The following is a 22,424-nucleotide window of genomic DNA, read 5'->3' as shown; positions in this document are numbered from 1 at the left end:
AATATGAAGAATGAGGTTTGCGGGCAAGTTGAGAGGCTGGAATGAATGCTGTGACTTGCACATTCACCAGAGCTGGGCTTCACCCATCCATCATGTGAACAGGTCCCCACTCAGAAGCATCTCCCGGTGAGAAACTTCCCATCCACGCTGGGAAGATTAGTAGCCTGGCAGAGCTATGCAAACAAACAACAAGCCATTTAGCCCAAATTATATGAAGTATAGAAGCAATACCCTGGGACATATTTTCAGTTATTGCCCAAAGCTTCTTTAACCCACACGTCTAGGATTCCTTCTATTTGTGTGACATTCTAGAAAAGGCAAACAGTGGGAACGGAGGAGAGACGGTAATTGCCGGGACTGGGGTGGGGACGGTGTGGCCCACGGCGGGCAACGCGAGGAGGTTTTGGTGAGAGGGAGCTGTTCTCTCTTCAGTTGTGGGCGTTTTAGTCTGGAAGTGCACTGGGCAGGGTCCAGGCAGAAAGCAGGCTGCATTCGAGTTTACCGAAGGAACTTTTACCCCGGTGAGGGCAGGACGAAATATGCAATCAGTAGATGGGAAAGCATTTCTCTCTCCTAGGTCTGAAGGGGCAAGAGAGGAAGGAGTTAGGGAGAGGAGCAAGAAGGGCGGCTGAAGGAGGGAGCCACGCAGGAGCCGATACGGCCTTCAGCAGGAGTGTGGCCAGAGCCATGCTCAGCCCAGCAGGGAGGGGCTGGGGGCAACCAGCCTGCACTCCCCTCCTGCCGTCCAGTCTCCTGCTGCCACCTCCCACTGGCCAGCCCATCTGAGAGCCAGAGGCAGGAGGGGCCGGTTGAAGCAGGTCACCAGGATGCTATGCAGAGGGGTGGATCTGGACGGACATGTCCAGCGCTGGCCATTCTCAGCCTCAGCAACTTTGTAGAGATGAAAGCCTTGTGTCCCCAGGCAGGAGCTGCTCAAAGTCCCCACACGAAATCTAGGGTGTTAGCTCTATGAAATATCCATAGCTGCATTCGAGACGCCAGGGGCTATGTGAATTTGCACACGTGAATGCCATCATCACCTGATTACATTTACAATAATCTGGTCATTTTCTAATACTGAAGTATTAGTAGCTTTTGCATGGGTGGCCAGGTGATTTCAATGGGAAGGTGATACAAGTCAACCCTTTTCGCACCCCTCATCTCTACACGTTGCCAGTGGTACCTACACTTAGCCCAGAGAAGTGGTATTACTTTTTGTTCACTCTCTTATGAAGGGTGGGGTCTCCTCCTTGGCCCTTCCTACCATCACAGCCCTTATTCCACAGAGAGCAAAACCAATGTGAGGATTCTGCAGTAACTAAGAATACTTACTCCAATTATATTTTCTGAACCTGGAGGAGCAACCATGGGATGAGTCGGTGCTCTCACTGGACCCACTGAAAAGTGGACCTGGGCTCCATCTCGCTATTGTTCATTTGCTCAGTCATGTCCAACTCTTTGTGACCCCACGGACTGCAGTCTTCCCTGTCCACTGTCTCCAGCGTTTGCTCAAACTCATGTGCGTTGAGTCCTCCATAAGCCTCTGACCTACACACCATGCTGGCACTGTGGTTCTTCAGAGATTATCATTAGTCTGGAGCCACTATCTAATAATCCTGAATGTGAAAAACAAATTTATGTTTCTTCTCGCTAACCCAGAGATGGAGTCACATGCTGCTATAAGACCCCCACCTGGCTTCATGGGATGGGAAAGATAGACTGGGAATAATACTGGACTCCCAGCATCAGAATCCAGAGGGATAGGGGCCTGAGGAAAGAAGAGGAGCCCCTGGGGCATTTTTAAAGTCTTGTTGAGTTTGTTTCAGTGTTGCTTCTGTTTTATGTTTTGGTTTTCTGACCCTGAGGCACACGGGATCTTAGCTGCCTGACCAGGGAGCCAATCTGTACCCCCTGCGTTGGAAGGTGAAGTCTCAACCACTAAACTGCCAGGGAAGTCCCCGGGGGCATTTTTAAGAATTAAAAAACCCAGCAATATCCACCTTTGTGACTTTGGTTGATAATGGTTACGCATGTGATTAGCAAAATACCTGCTGACTCTATTTTTTGAAAATTATGTTTATTCGTGTTGATTATAAAAACTGTACAGGCTCAAACTAGAAAATTGAAGAAATGGTAAAAAAAAAAAAAAATTACCTGTAATTGTAATAGCCAGAGATGGCCACTATTAATATTTTGGCCTATTTCCTTCCAGAATTTTTATGTGTGTGCATGTACACACGCGCTGTACATGCTTAACATAGATGAGGCCATATGAGAAATAAATTATGTTCTGTTTTCTTCCAAAATATTACATCAGGAGGATTTTTTTACATTGTTAAAAAAAAAAACCTTTGAAATTAACTTTTAACAGCTGCCTAATGTTTTGCCAGCCCTTGAGTCAAAGGTTTTGAACACTTCCAAGGTTTCAATTCCATTTTGCTAAGGTGCCCTTCAGAAAGATGTTGATTTATTCTCAGGAGTGAGGTTCATGAGAGTGCTTTTCGCCGGCATTTAACATTGCTATCTTTAAATACTTGCTAATCTGATAGGTGAAAGAACAGTGCCTCATTGTTATTTTGATTTGTATGACCTTGATTGCTGTTGAGTTTGCACGTTTTTCATGTTTAACAGTTGTATGTGCTTCCTTCATGAACAACTGTTTGCTCAGGTCCTTTGACCATTTCCTGTGTTTTAAAAATATGTTTGTCCCAGTACAAGTCATGTAAAGTTCTTTCTCAAGTGTTTAGTGGGCTTCCCGGTGGCTCAGATGGTTAAGAACCTGCCTGCAATGTGCAAGACCCGGGTTCAATCCCTGGGTTGGGGAGATACCTTGGAGAAGGGAATGGCAACCCACTCCAGTATTTTTGCCTGGAGAATCCCGTGGACAGAGAAGCCTGGTGGGCTACAGTCCATGGGGACGCAAAGAGTCAGACGCGACTGAGCGACACACACATAGTTTAATGAGTTTTGGCAACTGTGTGTATTTAGTAACCACTCGCTTAGTAAATGTATGGAACGCTTCCATCAGCCTGCATTTCTGCTCTTGCACTTTGAAAGCAGCCCCTCCCCTGGCCTCTCAGCCCCGGGACCACTGGTCTGCTCTCTGTCACTGTCCCTGTCGTTTGGATGTTTTCCGGCGTTCTCACAAATGGGATATGTGGTCATTTGTGTTTGACTACTTTTTCTTTCACCCTCCAAGTTTTAAGATTCATCCATGTTGCTGCACATCTAAATGTTCCACTAATTGTCATTGCTGAGTAGTGTCCCATAGTATTCCCCAATTTGGGGGGAAATATCCCGTAGATATTCCCCAGTTTGTTTATCTGTGCAGCCATTGATAGACATCTGGATTGTTTTCGGTTTGGGGACATTGTAGAAAACACTGCCACGAGCATTCACATACAGGTCTTTGTGTGGACATGTTTTTATTCCTCTTGGATGAAATGCTTAGTAGTAAAATTGCTGGATTGTATCATGTGTGCAGTCTTTCTAGGTAGCTCAGTGGTAAAGAATCTGCCTACCAATACAGGAGACTCAGGTTCAAACCCTGGGTGGAGAAGATCCCCTGGAGAAAGAAATGGCAACCCACTCCATGTGGGAAGACCCATGTCCTGAGAAGCCTGGTGGGCTGTAGTCAGAAAACTGGGATACAACTTAGCGACTAAACAGCAATAATAATGATGAATGTATCTTTAAATTTATAAGACACTGTCAAACCACTTTCCAAAGTCACTGTATCAATTTGTAGTTCCACCAGCAATATGTAAGAAAGCCAGATGCTTCACTTCCCTACCAAAGCTTGATACTGCCAGTCTTCCTAATTTTAGCCTTTCTAGTTTGTGTAGCAGAGAAGGCAATGGCAAGCCACTCCAGTACTCTTGCCTAGAAAATCCCATGGACGGAGGAGCCTGGTAGGCTGCAGTCCATGGGGTCGCTACGAGTCAGACATGACCGAGTGACTTCACTTTCACTTTTCACTTTCACACGTTGGAGAAGGAAATGGCAACCCACTCCAGTGTTCTTGCCTGGAGAATCCCAGGGATGGGGGAGCCTGGTGGGCTGCCATCTAGGGGGTCACACAGAGTCGGACACGACTGAAGTGACTTAGCAGCAGCAGCAGTAGCAGCAGCAGTTTGTGTAGAGCTATTTCTATTTTAACTCTCATTTTTTTTGATGACTAATGATTTTGAGACTCTTTTCATGTGATTATTAGCCATTTGTATATCTTCTTTTGTTAAGTGGATGTGCAAATCGTTTGTCCATTTTTCCTGGCTTGTTTCTTTTCCTATTATTGATTTGTGCATGCTCAGTTGCCCTGGTGTCTCCTGCATTGATAGGTGTATTCTTTACCACTTGCATTGTTCTTTGTGTGTTCTGAATATTAGCTGTTGGTCAGATACATATTTTTCAAATATTTTCATTCAGTGTGGCTTGCTTTTTCATTTTCTTAACTTGGTCTTTTGAAGTACAGAGGTATTTTTGTTTTGATGAAGTCCTTTTTATCCATTAAAATTTTATGGGTAATTTTCGGGGAGTTCATTTTCAGAAATCTTTGCCTAACCCAATAGTACAAGGATTTTATCTTACCTTATCTTTTCTTCTAGAAGTTTAATAATTTTAGCTCCTACATTTAGGTCCATTTCTAGTTAATTTTTGTGTATGGTGTGAGGTAAGGGTCAAGGTTCATCCTGTTTCTGCACAGATATTCATTTGTTGAAAAGGGATCATTTCCCTAATGAATTACTTTGCATCTTTGTCAAAAATTAATTGACCACATATGTGTCAGTGTGTTTCTGGACTCTGTCCTCTTCCAGAATTTGTAAGAATACATCTTAAAACAGCGCCACACTGTTGTCTTGATAACTGTAGCGAAATAGTTAAGTCTTGACATTAGGTTGTGTAAGTCCTCTGTACTTGTTCTTTTCTTTCACAGTTGTTTGGCTATTCAAGGTTCTTTGCCTTCCTGTATATTCATTGAGCTTGTCAATATGTTTTTTTTTTTTTTAAAAAAGCAAGTTTGCTAAGATTTTGTGAGTACATTGGGGAGATTTGCCACTTTTCTGAGTACATTGGGAAGATTTTTTCACTTTAATAATATTCAGTTTTCCATTCCATGAGCATGGTACATCTTTCTGTTTATTTAGGTCTTTAATTTCCTTAGGCAAGATTTTGTTGTTTACAATGCTCAGATATTGCACATATTATGTTGTATATATTCCTAAGTATTTTTATGTTTTGATGCTAATGTAAATGGATTTAAAATATTTTCATATTCTCACTATTCATGGCTAATACTAACAAATACAATTGATTTTTTTTGTTACTGTGACCTTACTAAATTCACTGGTTAATTTGTTCTAATACTTTTATTGTGGATGCCTTAGTGTTTTCTTAATAGACAGTCATTGTGCCTCTAAGTAAAGGCAAACTTGCATCTTCCTTTGCAATCTGTGTGCCTCCTTTTTTTTTTCTTGCCATACATTACTAAGTAGGGTATGACAATAAGGACATTAAGTACAATGCTGAGCAAAAGTGGTGGGATTAGACACCCTCGCCTTGTTCCTGACCTTAGGTAGAAACCATTCCATCTTAAACTGTAGTCATGTTAGCCATGGGTTCCTTGTAAATGCCCTTGATTAGGTTAAGGGATTTCCTTTCTATTCCTATTTTGCTGAATTTTTAAAACCGTGTATGCTGATTTTTGTCAGATGTTTTCCTGCATCTATTCTGATGATCATGTACTTCTCCATGATTCCATTAATACTGTGAATTGCATTGATTTATTTTCAGATGTTATGCTGATTTTTTTCATGAGAGATAGTGTGTCTGAAGTTGCGTTTTCTTCTACATTTACTCTGAGGGGCAACACTGGCCTCGAGCTGTGCTGGGGTCTGTCTTCTCTGTTTTCTGACTGGCGCTGCTGCTGCTGCTGCTGCGGTTGCTGCGACCACTGTTACGACTGCTGCCGCCACCGTTGCTGCTGCTGCTGAAGTTCCCCTTAGATGTTTGACAGAGCTCATCTGAGAAGCCATTTAGGCTTGAAGTTTTCTCTAGGGGACTGTTTAAATTACACATTCAATTTTAAAAATTAATAAGAACTATTCAAGTTTTCTGTTTCTTCTTGGGTCATTTTTGGTAATTTGTGTTTTTCAATAAATGCCATTTCGGCTTAGTTATTTCTGATGCTCTTTTTATTACTTTCTGAGGAGCCAAGATCTCCATCTGCTATCATTTTTGTTCAACCTGAAGAACTTCATACAAGGAGTATGTGTACTGGTTCCAAATAGGGAAAGGAGCACATCAAGTCCGTACACTGTCACCCTGCTTATTTAACTTGTATGCAGAGTACATCATGTGAAAAGCCAGGCTGGATGAAGCACAAGCTGGAATCAAGGTTGCTGGGAGAAATATTAATAACCTGAGATACGAAGATAACACCACTCTTATGGCAGAAAGTGAAGAACTAAAGAGCCTCTTGATGAAAGTGAAAGAGGAGCGTGAAAAAGTTGGCTTAAAGCTCAACATTCAGAAAACTAAGATCATGGCATCTGGTCCCATCACTTCATGGCAAATAGCTGGGGAAACAGTGGAAACACTGAGAGACTACTTTTTTGAGCTCCAGAATCACTGCAGATGGTGACTGCAGCCATGAAATTAAAAGATACTTGCTCCTTTGAAGAAAAACTGTGACCAACCTAGACGGCATATTAAAAAGCAGAGACATTACTTTGCCAACAAAGGTCCATCTAGTCAAAGCTATGGTTTTTCCAGTGGTCAGGTATGGATGTGAGAGTTGGACTATAAAGAAAGCTGAGCACAGAAGAATTGATGCTTTTGAACTGTGGTGTTTGAAAGACTCTTGAGAGTCCCTTGGACTGCATGGAGATCCAACCAGTCCACCCTAAAGGAAATCAGTCCTGAATATTCATTGGAAGGACTGATGCTGAAGCTGAAAACCCAATACTTTGGCCACCTGATGTGAAGAACTGACTGATTGGAAAAGACCCTGATGCTGGGAAAGATTGAAGCGGGAGGAGAAGAGGACGACAGAGGATGAGATGGCTGGATGGCGTCACTGACGCAATGAGCATGAGTTTGAGTATGCTCCGGGAGCTGGTGATGGACAGGGAGGCCTGCTGTGCTGCAGTCCTTGGGGTGGAAAAGAGTTGGACACGACTGAGCGACTGAACTATGCATACTGGAGATGGATTCCCTCAGGTTTCTTCTCTTGAGGGAATTCTTTATTTCTCCTGCAGTTTTGAGTGATACTGTCTTAGAGTGGAAACTCTGTGTAACCGTTCTTTCTTTCAGCACTTTACTATTCCATTCCACTCCTTTGGTTTCCACTCTTGTGAGTGAGAAGTCATCTGTTAAACTGCTGTCTTCATGTCTGTAATGGCTTTCTTGTCGCGTTGACCTTCAGCTGTGTAACTGTGACATGCCTTGGCCTGGCCTTTTTCATGCTCCTGCTGCTTAGTGTTTGTTGAGCATCTTAAATCTGTAAGTGTATGTCTTAATCAAATTTGGGGGAAATTTTGGCTCTTATATCCTCAAGATTTTTTTTTCTCCACCCTATACTCTTTTCTTCTGTGACTGCAATTACATGTATATAAGACTGTCTTATGTCTTTGAAGCTCTATTCATTTTATAAATATATGTATATTCTGTGTTTGTTATATTTGGTGGTTTTGGTTGATTTGTATTTAAGTTCACTCCTTCTCCTTTCTGTCCTCTCCATTATTTTGTTAATCCCATCAAGTGATTTTTTAAAAATTTCAGATAGTATTTTCATCATTCTAAAGTTTCTGCCTAATTCTTTTTATTGTATCTACTTCTCTGTGAGATTTCCTATCTTTTGACTCCTTTTAGGCATATTTTCATTTATATCATGATGATGCTTATAATCGTTGCTTTAAAAATTCTTTTCTGATGACACCACCATTTGGGTTATTTGGGATTCCTCTCAATTGACTTTATTTTTCTCGTTACTAATGTTTCATTTTCCTGGCTTTTCATATTCCTGCAATTTTAGATTCTATCTTAGAAAGTTTGAATGTTAAATCATGGAAACTCTAACTTCTGTTATAATTATTTTTCAATGAGTGTTGTTCCTTTTGTTTTGGTAGGCACTCATCTTAGTTGAACTCAAGCTGCATCTTCTGTTTCCTGAGTGGCAGTTCTGATTTTAATTCAGACCTTTCATGTTTAGCTACAGTTTTTGAGTAGGTCCTGACCACATGAGATTCAGAAACCAGCCAGAAACGCGGTGAAACAGAATTTGGGGATCCCTCTCCAGCTCCTCCTGTTCCGGGATCTCTCTTTCTCCCTAGGCTTATGGTTTACCCGGGCTTATTAATCTTCTAGTTGTCTAGGCTATAAAGGCCACTCTTTTCTTGGTACTGGTGCCTTGGCTGCCCGCATGTCGCAGGCCCGGCCCGGTTAGCTGCGCTGCCCTCTCCTCTCAGCACAGACTTCCCACCGGAGTCTGCCTACCTCTGTTCACTCGTTAGTGCTTTTGTGCGACATGCTTAGTTGCTCAGTTCTGTCCGACTCTTTGCAACCTCATGGACTCCAGGCTCCTCTGTCCATGGGGTTCTCCAAGCAAGAATACTGGAATGGGTAATCCTTCCTTTCCAGGAATTGAACCCTGGTCTCCTGCATTGCAGGCAGGTGATTTACCTGCTCAGCCACCAGAGAAACCCCTGCAGTGCTTTGAGGTAGCTGCGTTTGGTATTACACTCAGAGTTCCTTGTGATTATCTCTAAGAGGATTGTTCCAGAAGGATCTTACTCCACCTTACTCTTACTGGAAGAAGTCAAGTTAATATTTTCATGTTATTTGTAAAGCACTTTATGTTTTAAGAATATTAACAATTTGTTATGCGTCATTATGAAAGATAACTTTGTAAGTCTATTATTTGGTTCAAACTTTTAATATTTCTGATATACATAAATTTATTATTTTGATGTAATTAAATAAGTTTGTGATTTCTTCTCTTAAGTTTTGCTTAAAAATTCATTGTTGTTCAAATACCAGATAAATATACACCTAGATATTTTTCTCTTTTCAATGGTCCTAGTTTTTATGTTTAACTTTTTAATCTCTTTTGAGTTTATTTTGCTATATGGTATAGAGTGGTATTTTCCCCAAAGAGCAAGGTAATTTCCTAAACATAATATGTGCAGCTAATCATATTTTTAATAGTAGTCACAATGTTTCCAATATAGAAAATTATTTTTTACTTGCTGAAATTTAAGGTGAAAATATATAGGATTAGTAAACTGTATCAAAGTAGTTTTTGAAGTCTGGAAAAGAAAGTTTGAGTAGGAAAGATGAAACTTTGTTTTGTATGTTAATGCTGCTGCTGCTGCTAAGTCACTTCAGTGGTGTCTGACTCTGTGTGACCCCATAGATGGAAGTTAATAGCAAGGCATTAAACCACGTCACAATCTACTTATTGTACACCTGATGAAATCGCTTAGCCAATCAATAGCTCTCTTTCTCACGACCACATACATGGTCCAATAGCAGAAGTAATAACCAATCAAGCATTAGCTGGTATGAAGTAATCATAATCGATCGAAGTGCTGTACGAGTGTTAGCTGCTGCTGATACTAATACTTGGGTGGTGATAAATGCAATGAAGGATAGAGACACGGTGCTGCAGGACAAGCAGCCCTGCCTAGGGAAATAAGGGGAGGCTTCCTTGAGAGAGTGACGATTAAGCTGACGCTTGCAAGAGGAGTGGAATTAACTACCTGAAGTGTGGGAGGTAGTGAGGGGGAATGTGGCAGTTAGCAAAGGCAGCAGCGGGTTTAAGGAACCTGCGACAAGGAATCACACAAAGAGCCCCAGCTTACTAGTTGCAATAGTCAGTCGCAGATCGTGGTCAAAGCTGTAGACCTGATTTAAATGTGAGTGGTGTTCCTGGCCCAGTCGGGGCCTGCTGGGGCACAAATGGCCTCTTCCCCTCTCCCCACTTTGCACTTCTCTTCCTTCCCCATATTGCAAACTTGGATTCTGACTCCTCCAGGGCAGGAGTGCCCAGAGGAAGGAGAGAAAGAAAGGGGAGCAGGAATGTTCATACTGGACTGGCTCTGCTGTGAGCTGGAAACTGCATTCTCTGCGCCTAGCAAGTGTCTGTCTGCAGGCGTTTCCTTTCAGGAGAGCTTTTGCTGGGTGTCTGGGTTTCACACTTGGCTCTCACGTCTGCAGTTCTTTGATAAAGGGAAATGCACCTCCACCTCAGCTGATCACTTACTTCTTCCCTCCTTGGCCCCTGGGAACCTGGAAACAGAGAAGGAAAGCCTCCCTTTACTAAGGTCCGTTCATTCTTCCAAGTGGCCTTCTTGGGCAGGACCTAGATGACCCCGTGTATTTGTGTGTGCACACACGCACACTTGCTCTTCTGCGCGTGGCCCATGTGAGATTCACAGGAGATCCTCTGTGTTATTTCCCTGATGACTCTGAGAGTAAGCCAGCAGTCTTGCAAACACCCACTCTGCCCGCCGCCATTTTCGATCAGTGGCTGAGCAGCTCGTCTCCCGTCTACGTGACTTCTGTTCTCTGATGCACGGGCACTGATACATGGGCCCCTCGATGGCAGGAGCGCCCAGGTAGAACACTGCTTCCCAAAAGGCTTGAGATGTGGGTACACATTGTCCATCCTGCTTAATGCTGGGCTTGGGGCTCTCTCAGACATATCTAAAGCTTTTCAGCCCAGATTTTCGCTCTTATTCCTCTACTTTCTGGACCTAGAACAGGAACATCTTGGGGCTTTTATTCTGCCTACCACTCCAGTGGAGCTCTTCAAATAATGAATTTGAAAGAATTATTTCAGGAGTGTTAGAATTTTAATCAAATCCCTTTGTTTCTCCCTTCAATGTATGCTACTGTGAACAGAATATAGAGACATGGAGATGTACAGTCAGTTTGTTTTTTCCTTGCTTTTAAAAAATCAATTTGCAGTACTATTTTACTAAATTATTTTGTTTACCTTATATACAAAATTTCATATAAATTCACTGCTGCCATTTTAGTTCAATAGTAAGCACCTAATCCATGCAGTGTTATAGAAAAAATTGTTTAAAATACTATCTTTGTTTTTTCTAATCCAGATTTGGACTTAAAACCACCACTAAAGTCAATTGGAAGCAATTTTTAACATCATTTTATGAACCTCAATATGAAGCTAGCAATAAAGCTCCCTTGACAAAAAGAAATAGGTATGTAAAAGGAAAAAAAAAAAAAACTAAAGTTTGCTTACACATATCATAATATGCAAAAGATTAGAGAATATTCGAATTACTTTTTCTTCATTTATTGAATGACAAATTAGTCTTCATTGAATAATTACAGACTTTTACATAATAATGTATAGCTTGTAAATTATTTTCCATAATTTTTCTTATTTAAAATTACCTTAAACTGTAAGGTAGGTATAATTATTATTCCAACTTCTAGGGAATAAGACAAAATAAGACATTGAGGAAGTCTTCACTAGATCACAGGCTTCTTGAGTCATGGAGGCAGAATCGGAGCCTGAATGTCCTCAGTGCAGACACCCACCCTGCCAAGATGGGTCTCTGAGCACTAAATATCCTCTTGTAGAACTGGGTATAAACGTGTAATTCTCAAATGTTACATGGAAAAGAGCAGCGTATGCTAACTTCTTTTCCAGCCTCACTCTGCATGGTGCATATACTGTGGATTATTTGCCTTGTGTGCCATTATTTTCATTTTCATTCTAATGTCTATTATAGCTTGAGATTTACATTATCACATAAATTGTGGTGGGGGCCCCGAAACATAAAAACACTTAATAATATGACATTTTAGCATTTAGACTTTCACTCAATAAGAACTATTTTGTTTACGTTGATGTGCACCCTGTATTGATCGCCCTGTATGAATCTTAAAGAAAAAAAAAAAAAAGCCTTTATAACCTCAGCACGTTCATTGAAAGCACTACGCTGTATTGTAAAGTGAAATATACCACAGAGTTAATGCCTATTTCACTAGGTCCAATCCCTGCCTCAGGGTTTATGAATATTTAATGAACTGCCCTGGTCACCAGCCTTCCAGGTGTTCAGAGCCCCTCGCCCTGCGTCCCTCCCCCATACAAGCAGTTCTATGAGTTCGTTCCTTCGGGGAAGTTACTTCTATTTCTTTATCGTTTTCTTGTCCCACAGCACCTTGTTCAGGACTGTACAAATTAACCTGTGAACTTTATTTCCTTTAAAAGAGTAGTTCTCAACTGGGGCCTGTCTTGGCCCCCCAGGAGACATTTTGCAAGGTCATGGGATGTGTTTGGTTGTCCCAGCTGGGGCAGGGGCACTACCACTCTCCTCTGGATGCAGCCCGGAGATGCTGCTAAACGGTCCTCAGTGCACAGCACGGGACCCCCACCCCTCTCCCCTCCTACCCCCGCAACAAAGCACCGTCCGGCCCCAGCGCCAGTGGTACTGTAGTAGATAAAACTGATGCAAACGTACCCATTCATGCCAGTGTTCATGGTCTTCAGAAAAGCCAGGTTCCAAGTCACATGAAGAACTCAGACCCCGCGTTTCTGCTCCTTCCTATGTTCCGTCAAGTGGTGGCAGGGGTGTGTGCGTTTGTCTGTTCTCGCACAACTGGAAAAAGCTAAGACGGCCGTACAGGTGCAGCAGTGAGCTCCCCTAAGCGATCTGAGAGATGTTCAGAGCCAGTCTGATTCACCGCCATTCTTTATTTCGTGGGACATGTCAAACCGTCTAATTGAACCCTGAAAAGGGAGGCTGGCGAGTGTATATTGCCAGGAGGTTCTTCAGCCTCCGCTGTGATCAGAATCCCCAGTGAAGTTGGCTCTGCTCTCCCTGGTGGATGATCACGGGCCTCCAAGTGTACATGCAGGCTGCCGGCCCTGATCTCAGGGGGTGAAAGCAAGAGGCAAGTAAGGGAGACGGATTTGATAACAGAGGTGGTCATGGCGGTCACAGCCACTGTCAACAGTGAAGGACAGCCTGTGAAGGTCGACATCCTCACTGTTTCAAAACTGGAAATGTGTGTCCTCGGTGATGATGTGGGTGATGGGCTACAACACTCTGCCTCTACAGGGAGGTGCTGGTCTCAGCAGTGATCTCAACAGTGATCAGTTTGTTCTCAGCCATGATCTCGGTATCTTTCCTGGTCTTTTTTTGAGACCAAAGGCGCAAACTGGCCAGACGGCTGGCCACAACTAGTCGGCAAGGGAAGGGGAGAGTGATGGGACTGCAAGACTAATTGATGCCTGTGGGAACTGCATGCAAGCTGGCTCCCTGATTAGGCACCATGTTGGCTGAGTGACAGATGGGCCCACATGAGCATGTAACGCTTTTTGGAAGAGGAGCCATCCAAAGGTAAAGCATTAGTATAGATGTTGTTAGGGTGATTTTCTTTTTTTTTTTTTTTTGCATTAAGAACAAAGGTCAAGAGCATAACCTTATTCCTGTCTTTCTCTTAATTTTGTAGCATCAACTCTAGCAATCAGGTTCACAAGGAAAGCATTATCACAAAGTTATTTAGACGTGAAGATCACTATACATCGTTGAAGAAAGCACTGCTGCTCATCAAGTCTGTAAGATTTTGAAACTGGTGAAAAACTCACTGTTGCGAGGAAGGCTAACACTCAACAGGACCAATAAACTGTATACTCATTCATTTATCACCCAACAAATGTTTTTGAACTCCCATTGTATGCTATGGGCTTCTCAGGTGGCTCAGTGGTAAAGAATCTGCCTGCAATGCAGGAGATACAGGTTTGATCCCTGGGTGGGGAAGATTCTCTGGAGAAGGAAATGACAACCCACTCTAGTATTCTTGCCTGGGAAATCCCATTGATAGAAGAGCCTGGTGGGCTACAGTCCATGGGCTTGCAAGAGTTGGACAGAACTTAGCAACTAAACCACCACCACCGTTATGTGCTGGCACTTATTCTGAGTGCTTAGGGATGCAAAGCCTGACCTCAAGAGCCGGGTCTAGTTGGAAAGATAGGGGACATAAAGTTTACTGCAGTGTAGTGAGATGAATGCCAGGGGCTGAGAACAACGTGTGCCAAGATTGTTAAGAATGGAGTGACTCATCGCCATTAGCTGTATGATTAAGGACTAACCTTGACCTGTCAAGCTTTCCTCCCATCCCCACCCTAGAGTTTATGGGTTCATAACCAACTTGTAGCCCTGAACGGGAACATTTTCTTAGTCCCAAAATAGTCTGTTTAATTGCTTACCTGTCCTGCAAAGGGAGGCTTGTTCGTGATTTTGCTTTAAACATTAGCTTCTGTCCCACTTTCACGTTCATTTTAGAAAGCAGCATTCGGATGCTTTTGGTTCAGAGCCACATCTCACAAGTTAGTTATTTACTGAGCACATCCAATTACTGAATCTCCAGTAAATAAGCAGGAGTGCAGTGAAGTGCTTCGCCTCAGGCTCAAACACAGAAGAGGGGGCCCCCGGCCTCCGGGTCCCCCTGGCCAAGCCCTCCACCCAGGGGCAGTCTCCGCCGAGGGCCGGGCTTGGCGGGGCTCCCAGGGCCTGGAGGAGCGCTGGACGGTTCCGGTTTGCTCTGCGCTCGGGAGGCCGCAGCTCCACGCCTCTGTCCGTCTGGAACGCCTCTGCACGGCGTGGATTCTGAGCTCTGGGTTCTGCTTTGTCCGGGGGAGACGCTGGAGCTGGTGCGCCGGGCACAGTTCATCGTCACCCCTGCTGCCCTGCTCTCTGAGCACAGCCAGGCACGGGGCACCCGTTCGACGTGCAGGCTCTGCCGCCAGTGACTTCTGTGGGGCCCACTCGCTCCGTCCTCTCGGCACCTCTGTCAGGCGGCACCGTCGTTACCCTCACTCCATGCTTTTTGTTTCACCCCATTTGCTGAGGAAAGGAGCCTGGGGGTGAGTGCCCGGCCCGAGGCTCCCTCGGATAGTGAGCGGTGGGGCTGAGATTGCAACCAGCTGCTCCCCGAGCTGGCGCACTTCCGCCCTGCACTGAGCTGCCCGCCGGCGTGCTGACCGGGCCACCGCTTTAAGATAAACGAAGGCTCCCGTGTGTTCAGCCGCCTCAGCTTTTATTAGTATAATGAAGAAATAATTTAATTAAAAACGGTGAAATCTTCACCTCCGCTGATGGAGGGCTGTAATAATGCTTACTGAGCCAAGTGCCAGTGACTTAAGAGTCCCTGATGTACCTCTGGACAAATAAGACTGATGGACGCACACAGGAGAAGGTGGGGAATTGAGTGTCTGCTCCGTGCCAGACTGAACCCACAGGTGAATAAGGTGAAGTCCCCACTGCCGACGAGTTCACCCTCCGGAGTATTGCAGGAGAGCTGCAGCCATCACCTAGGGAGAGCCGCAGAGGTGGGGTTTCCAATGGGGACCCCCCACCCCACGCCTGCCAATCATTTGCCTGGGTCTTGGCCACATTCTGGGACCTGGTAGGAGAGCAGAGGGAAAGAGCCAGCAGTGGGCACGGAATGGCATTTGGCCATAGAGGATGGCCCTGGGAAGCAGGGCCCACTCCTGCCGTAGAGAAGGATGAAGAATTTTTTAGAAGACAGGCTTTCGATCTGCTCCAAGTCACACACCCTGCAGAGCTGTGTGTGCTGCCTGAGTACGCCTCTGCCCTCGTGCCACCGACTTACATTTGAGTCAGGTGTGGCTCACGTTCCAGCACCCAGAAACAGTTTGTCCCTGCCTATTCATGTGCTTCATTCTCCGTGTTGTTATCTGCAGCTCACATGATTTTATGAGTAGAACGTCCCAAAGAACCTTCCAAAAATTTATTAGAATTCATCATGGAATTGAGAAGGTCATTGGAAACAGGGTCAATATGCAAAGATCAGTCATATTTCTATAAACTGCAATAAGCAGTTGGAAAAAGAAGTTTTAAAATATTAGTGCTAATAATCCTTAAAGAAAAAACCCCAAATACCTAGAAATGTATCTAACTGAAAATGTGCAAATCCTCTGTGTTGAAGGCTTGGAAGATTGCTTGTCCACATAGCTGCCTGCTGCAAACTCAGGCTGTGTGGAAGGAAGGTATGCTTCTCAGCTCAATCTCTGAGTCCGGTGGTGCCTTGATACCAAAACCAGATGAAGAGACCACAAGGAAAACTACAGACCGATATCCTTCATGAATATAGTTGCAAGAATTCTCAAAATATTAGCAAACCAAACCCAGCAAGGTGTAAAAAGGATTAAATGCTATGGCCACATGAGGTTCATCCCAGGATGGCAAGGTTGGTTTAAATTCCAAAAGATCAATTACCATCACACACAGTATTAATAGAAATAAAAGACAGATCTGCATGGCCATAAATGCAGGAAAAAAAATTTTGAAAAATTCAACACTCATTCATGATAACAACTTTCAACCAACTAGGAATAGAAGGGAAATTCCCTAACGTGTAAAGGGCCTTTATGATAAACCCAAACCTTACAACATAGTTGGGCTTCCCTGATGGCTAGTAAAGGATTCGCCTGCCAATGCAGGAAACTCGGGTTTAATCCCTGGGTAGGAAAGATCCTCTGGAGAAGGAATTGGCAACCCACTCCAGTATTCTTGCCTAGGAAATCCCATGGACAGAGGAACCTGGCAGGCTATCGTCCATGGGGTCGCAAAAGAGTGTCACAATTTAGTGACTAAACAATAACAGCACAGTTAATGACAAAAGACTGAATACTCCCCCCGAAATCAGGAAAAACACAATAATGTCAGCTCTAGCTCCTTCTTTCCAACATTAGACTGCAGTTGTAGACAATGTAATGAGTAAAGAAAAGAAATAAAACGCATACACATTGGAAAGAAAGAAGTAAGACTGTCTTTAATCACAGACCACTTGATCTTATAATAAAAAATTCTCAGGAGTGGACTTACACACAAACTGCTAGAACTAATAAATGAATTCATCAAGGTTATAAGATACAAGCTCCATGTATAAAAATCGGTTATATTTCCATAAATTAGCAATGAACAATCTGAAAATAAACTTCAGTAAGCAATTCCACTCACAGCAGCATAAAAAGAATAACCTAGAAGTAAATTTAACAAAAGGAGGCCAGGTTTGTGTACTGAAAATTATAAAACATGGTAAAAAGGAAGATGTAAATAAATGAAGAGACATTTAATTTCATGGATTTGAACACTCAATATTATTAAGGCGACAGTTCTCTCTAGATTGATCTGTAGATTCAATGAAAGCCCGTCAAAATTCCAGCTGGCTATTTTTTTTTTGCAGAAATTGTAAATCTGATTTTAAAATTCATTTGGAAATGCAAAGGTTGCAGAATAGCTGAAACAATTTTGGAAACAAAGAGTGAAGTTAGAGTACTTAAACTTCCAGATTTTGAATCATAGGAAAAAGTTATAGTAATAAAGACAGTGTGGTATGGGCATGGGATAGACATTGATCAATGGAACATAATAGAGGGTATGGAAATAAACCCTCACATTGATGGTCAATTAGTTTTCAACCAATTCAGCAGGTGAAAGAATAATCTTTTCAACAAATGGTGCTGAGACAATTGGGTATGCCAACAAAGGTCACATAGTCAAATCTATGGTTTTCTAGTAGTCATGAACGGATGTGAGAGTTGGACGATAAATAAAACTGAGCACCAAAGAACTGATGCTTTCAAATTGTGGTGGTGGAGAAGAACTCTTGAGAGTCACTTGGACTGCAAGGAGATCAAAGCAGTCAATCCTAAAGGAAATCAACCCTGAATACTCATTGGCAGGACTGATGCTGAAGCTGAAGCTCCAATAATTTGGCTACCTGATGAAAAGAGCCAACTCTTGGAAAAGACCCTGATGCTGGGAAAGATTGAGGGCAGGAGGATAAGGGGTTGACAGAAGATGAGACTGTTGGATGACATTACCGACTCGATGGACGTGAGTTTGAGCAAACTCCGGGAGATAGAGAATGACAGGGAAGCCTGGAATGCTGCAGTCCATGGGGTCACAAAAATTCGGTCACAACTTAAATGACTGACCAATGCAAAAAGGTGAAGTTAGACCTTTTCTTTACATTATATACAAAAATTAACTGAAAATAGACCGTAAACCTAAATATAAGAGGTAAAACAGTAAAAGTCTTAGAAGAAGACATATGTGTAATTCTTTGTGACCTTGTGTTAGGTAAAGATTTTTTTAGATGTGATACTAAAAGCATGATCCATAAAACAACAAAATGTGTAAATTGGACTAATTTAGAATTAATAGCTTTTGTGCTTCAGCAGATACCATTAAGGAGGTGAAAAGAGAAACCACAAACTGGGGGAAAACGTACACAAGTTCTCTATCTGGTAAAGGACTTGCATCTAGAATATAGAGAACTCTGAGAACTCAATAAGAAGACTACCCAATGTTTAAAATGGACAAGATATTAGTAGACATTTCACCAAAGAATATATAGGAATACCCAGCTAACACAGGAAGAGGAGCTCAGCATTGTTAGTCATCAGGGAAATGCAGATCAATAGGGTGGTGAGGTATCACCTCACACCCCCTGGAGTGGCTGCTATCAGAAAGACAGGTAACATTAAATGCTGGTGGTGCTGTGGAGATGGCACTCAAACGCCCCTGTTGGCATCAGACAACTGCTACAGAAAACAACAGAGTCATTTCCTAACAATTTAAAACAAATTTACCACTTGACCCAGGAATTCCTCTCCTAGATACATCTGCCCAAGAGAAATAAAAACATATGTCCACACAAAGTCCTGTGTGCAAGAGGCCACAGTAACATTATTCCTCATTTCCAAACTGCAAACAGTCCAAATGTTCATCAACTTACAATAATACAAAATGTGCCGTATCATACAACGGAATAGTAGTAACAGGAATAAAAAGGAACAAAATACCGATCCATGCAACGTCATGGAGGAGCCTCACAAACATTATACCTGTTGAAAGAAGGCAGATGGAAGGTGTGTGCAGATACAAATGTCGTACAATTCTATTTACACGAAATATCCAGAAAAAAAGCAAATATATATAGAGATAGAAACTAGATTAGTCCCTTAGAATAGGGCAGAAATGGGCTCAAGGTTTGTTTGGGGGTGATGAAAATACTCGAATTAGAGAGTGATAATGGTTGATTATTGAAAATCATAAATATTAGTTTCAACGACTCCTACTTGGACATTAAACAATGGTCACTCCCCCACCAAAAAGTGCCCTGAACATACCCTCTAAATTACTTAATTTTCTCCAAGAAAACCTGTCCTTTTCAAGTTTTGGACCCTAAATTTGTAGTTGACATTCATACACTGCTGTATCACTTAATAAGTCTTTGGTCACATTAATATTTGCAATATCTCTTTATAAAGAGATGGGGCCCTTTATTTCCCCTGCCTTTCCAGTAAATAGTTTCTCTCAATTTTGATATTCAATTTACTTATTGGTAATTTTTTATTCTGGGAGTAGTTTGCCTCCCAGTATTTTGCTCATAACATGTTTTCTTTATGGTGCGTGGCTAAAATTTTTCTCGCTAAGTAATTGTCCATTTATGTAATTGACGAGGGTGGTGGTAGTGCAAACAAGCATAATTGATATTCTTAGTAAATTGGCAAGTTGTAATTGAATTTCCAGGAAGTCCTATGCCCAGTGTGGCTGAGCTGCAGGGTCCTCAGGTGGGTTAGGGCAGGAAAAGCTGTTTGGCCTCTGAGACCACCAGCATTTAGCCTGTCCTGGGGAGAGGGTCAACCTCTCTCTTGCTACATCCTGACAAAGAACATGGTAGCATGGCACTGGCAAAGTTCTATGTCAGTTCTCCCCTGACTGCTCTTGGCACGTGGGTTATACAGTGAGCATCAGCTGAGGTTTTCGTATTTCAAATCACATTTCTGTTTGGCCCCAAATCTTGATTTATTAAGTGCTGCCCAATACACGTCATGCTTTCCTTCCTTTTATTCTTTTTTAAAAAAATTCCCTTATAATATTTTCATGCTCAGAAACCTGACGGACAGATAACAGGGCAAGAACTGCAACGTATTCTAAACTGCATGGTTGTCAAAGTAAGTGATTCAGAATTCAAAGAACTAATGCGGCTACTTGACCCTGGGTGCACCGGATGTGTCAGCATCAGCAAGTTTATTGAGCTAGTTGAGGAGAACCCTAAGGTGAGTTTTGCCACAGCTTCACGTTTGCTTTTCTGTTTACAGCAGGAAACTTAAGTGTTGTTAGTGAAATAAGAGATGCAGGTGAAATATGGTTTAAATAACTGAATGACTGCACATTTTCCACCAGTTAATTTTCATTTTAAGTAAGAGTTGTGTTTAAAAGCTGTTTGATTTTAACTTTTAGTTTCTAAACCTGGATTCGATCCCTAGGTTGGGAAGATCCCCTGAAGAAGGGAAAGGCTACCCTCTTCAGTATTCTGGCCTGAAGAATTCCATGGGCTACAGTCCATGGGGTCTCAAAGAATCAGACACAACTGAGCAACTTTCACTTTTCTAAATCTCAGTAAAGGATGAACTTTGACATTTCCTAAAACCTCTCCTTGAATGGCAGCGCTTGATACACCAGATATAACTCCTTTTCAATAGGAAATAACTCTATATTGAAATAACTCTATTTCAATAGCACTGCTAAAACCTGCCTGCCCATGCAGGAGACGTAAGAGACGCAGTTTCAATCCCTTGGTCGGGAAGATCTCCCTGGAAGAGGGCATGGCAACCCACTCCAGTGTTCTTGCCTGGAGAATCCCATGGACAGAAGAGCCTGGTGGGCTGCAGTCCATGGGGTCGCAAAGAGTCAGACTTAACTGAAGTGACTTAGCATGCATACATTTGCAATAAAACAAAACAAAACAACTGCTTATTGCCTCAAGTGGCAAACACTATTGGTATTTATTTCTTTTGGTTGAAAAGTTGATAGTTTTGTTAGTATTAATCCTTCTATAACTTTAATAGCTCTTTAGCATTTTAAAATTTTAAGGACTTTGAAAAAATCAGATTAGTTTCAGATGATGCGTGCCATGGACATTAGCAGAGTCTCACTGAGATGTTTGTTAAAGGCGTCTTTTTACCAGGCACAGGTTAGCTTTCAGTTTAAATGCTGTGGTTTATGTGCAGTCATGGTAAGTTGCTCCAGTTGTGTCCGACTCTGCGACCCCATGGACTCCTGTGACCACCAGCCTGCTCTGTCCTTGGGATTCTCCAGGCAAGAACACTGGAAGGGGTTGCCACGCCCTCCTGCAGGGGATCTTCCTGACCCAGGGATTGAGCCCATGCCTCTTACATCTCCTGCACAGGCAGGCGGGTTCTTTACTGCTAGTGCCGCCTGGGAAGCCCGCTTTGTGCACATTCTAACCTGCGTCACTGGGTCCTTCTTGAGCTGTTTCAGAAGTGAGTCCCAGAGCCCCTTCACTTGCAGAAACAGAGAACTGCAGCTTCTCCAGAGTTGCCTGGTGGGACAGAGACTGTGCTAGCTTTTGTGCATCATTGCCTCTGCCCGTCACCACAACTCTGCATATTTTTGTTGTTCAGTTGCTCAGTCGTGTATGAGTCTTTTTGACCCCAGTGGACTGCAGCATGTCAGGCTTCCCTGTCCCTTACCATCCTGGAGCTTGCTCAAACTCAAGTCCATTGAGTCAGTGATGCCATCCAACCATCTCATCCTCTGTCGTCCCCTTCTCCTCCTGTCCTCAATCTTTCCCAGCGTCAGGGTCTTTTCCAATGAGTTGGCTCTTCCCATCAGGTGGTCAGAGCATTGGGACTTCAGCTTTAGCATCAGTCCTTCCAGTGAATATTCAGGGATGATTTCTTTTAGGATTGACTGCACATAGCCATCCTTTTTCCTCTTTCTTTTTAATCAAATCCATTTTTTTTCTTTAAAAATGAAAAAGTGTAGACATGTGAGAGTGTGCTCTCCACGTAGCCAGCAGCGTGGTCTCTGCCTGCTCTAGATCAGACCCTGTGTGCCTCTGGCTTCCAGTCCTCTAATGACTGTAGCCTCGTAATAAAGCAGAACGTCCCAACGTGGTTGACGAGGTTCCACGTGGTCCAGCCTGGCTGCCTCTCACGGGGTCTCCTCGCCATCACACTGCCAGGTCCTCGGGCTCCCCAGGCTCCCTCTACCAACCTCTACCAGCACTGCAGCTCCTGCCAGGATCCCCTTCCCACTCCTTTATCTGGGGCCCTTCAGTAGGACTCAGCCTTCCCAGCGATCCCCCAGACTCCTCTGATGAAGCCAGCCTTGCAGTCATCAACCTCACACACTTGAACTGGCCACAGGGTCACGTTTGTATCATGATATTGTCATGCCTCTAGGAAGGCAGAGACTTCTCTGTTTTCACTGCCAGCGGTACCCTCAGGCATAGTCCAGTGCTCGACACACTCACAAAGCAGCGTGTTGAGTGAATGTTAATATAAAACAATGGGTTAGAAACATTGGAACACAGGTGCGAATAGA

The 22,424-nt window shown here is 43.1% G+C and overlaps 1 protein-coding gene across 1 annotated transcript in view; it reads left to right on the top strand.

Moving 5' to 3' along the window:
* EFCAB6 (EF-hand calcium binding domain 6) overlaps positions 1-22,424 on the top strand; it is a 225,018-nt gene that overhangs the window by 72,352 nt on the left and 130,242 nt on the right. The window contains exons 9-11 of the mRNA XM_055396088.2: positions 11,118-11,225; positions 13,489-13,594; positions 19,964-20,131. Of these exons, the coding sequence (XP_055252063.2) occupies positions 11,118-11,225; positions 13,489-13,594; positions 19,964-20,131 (382 nt within the window). The remainder of the gene's footprint in view (positions 1-11,117; positions 11,226-13,488; positions 13,595-19,963; positions 20,132-22,424) is intronic.

This window comes from Moschus berezovskii, chromosome 6 (assembly GCF_049115385.1).
Source record: "Moschus berezovskii isolate FMDL1 chromosome 6, NW_MosBer_1.0, whole genome shotgun sequence".
Lineage (NCBI taxonomy): Eukaryota > Metazoa > Chordata > Mammalia > Artiodactyla > Moschidae > Moschus > Moschus berezovskii.
Note: the sequence above shows the minus strand (reverse complement) of the source record. Positions and strands in the feature narration are given on the sequence as shown.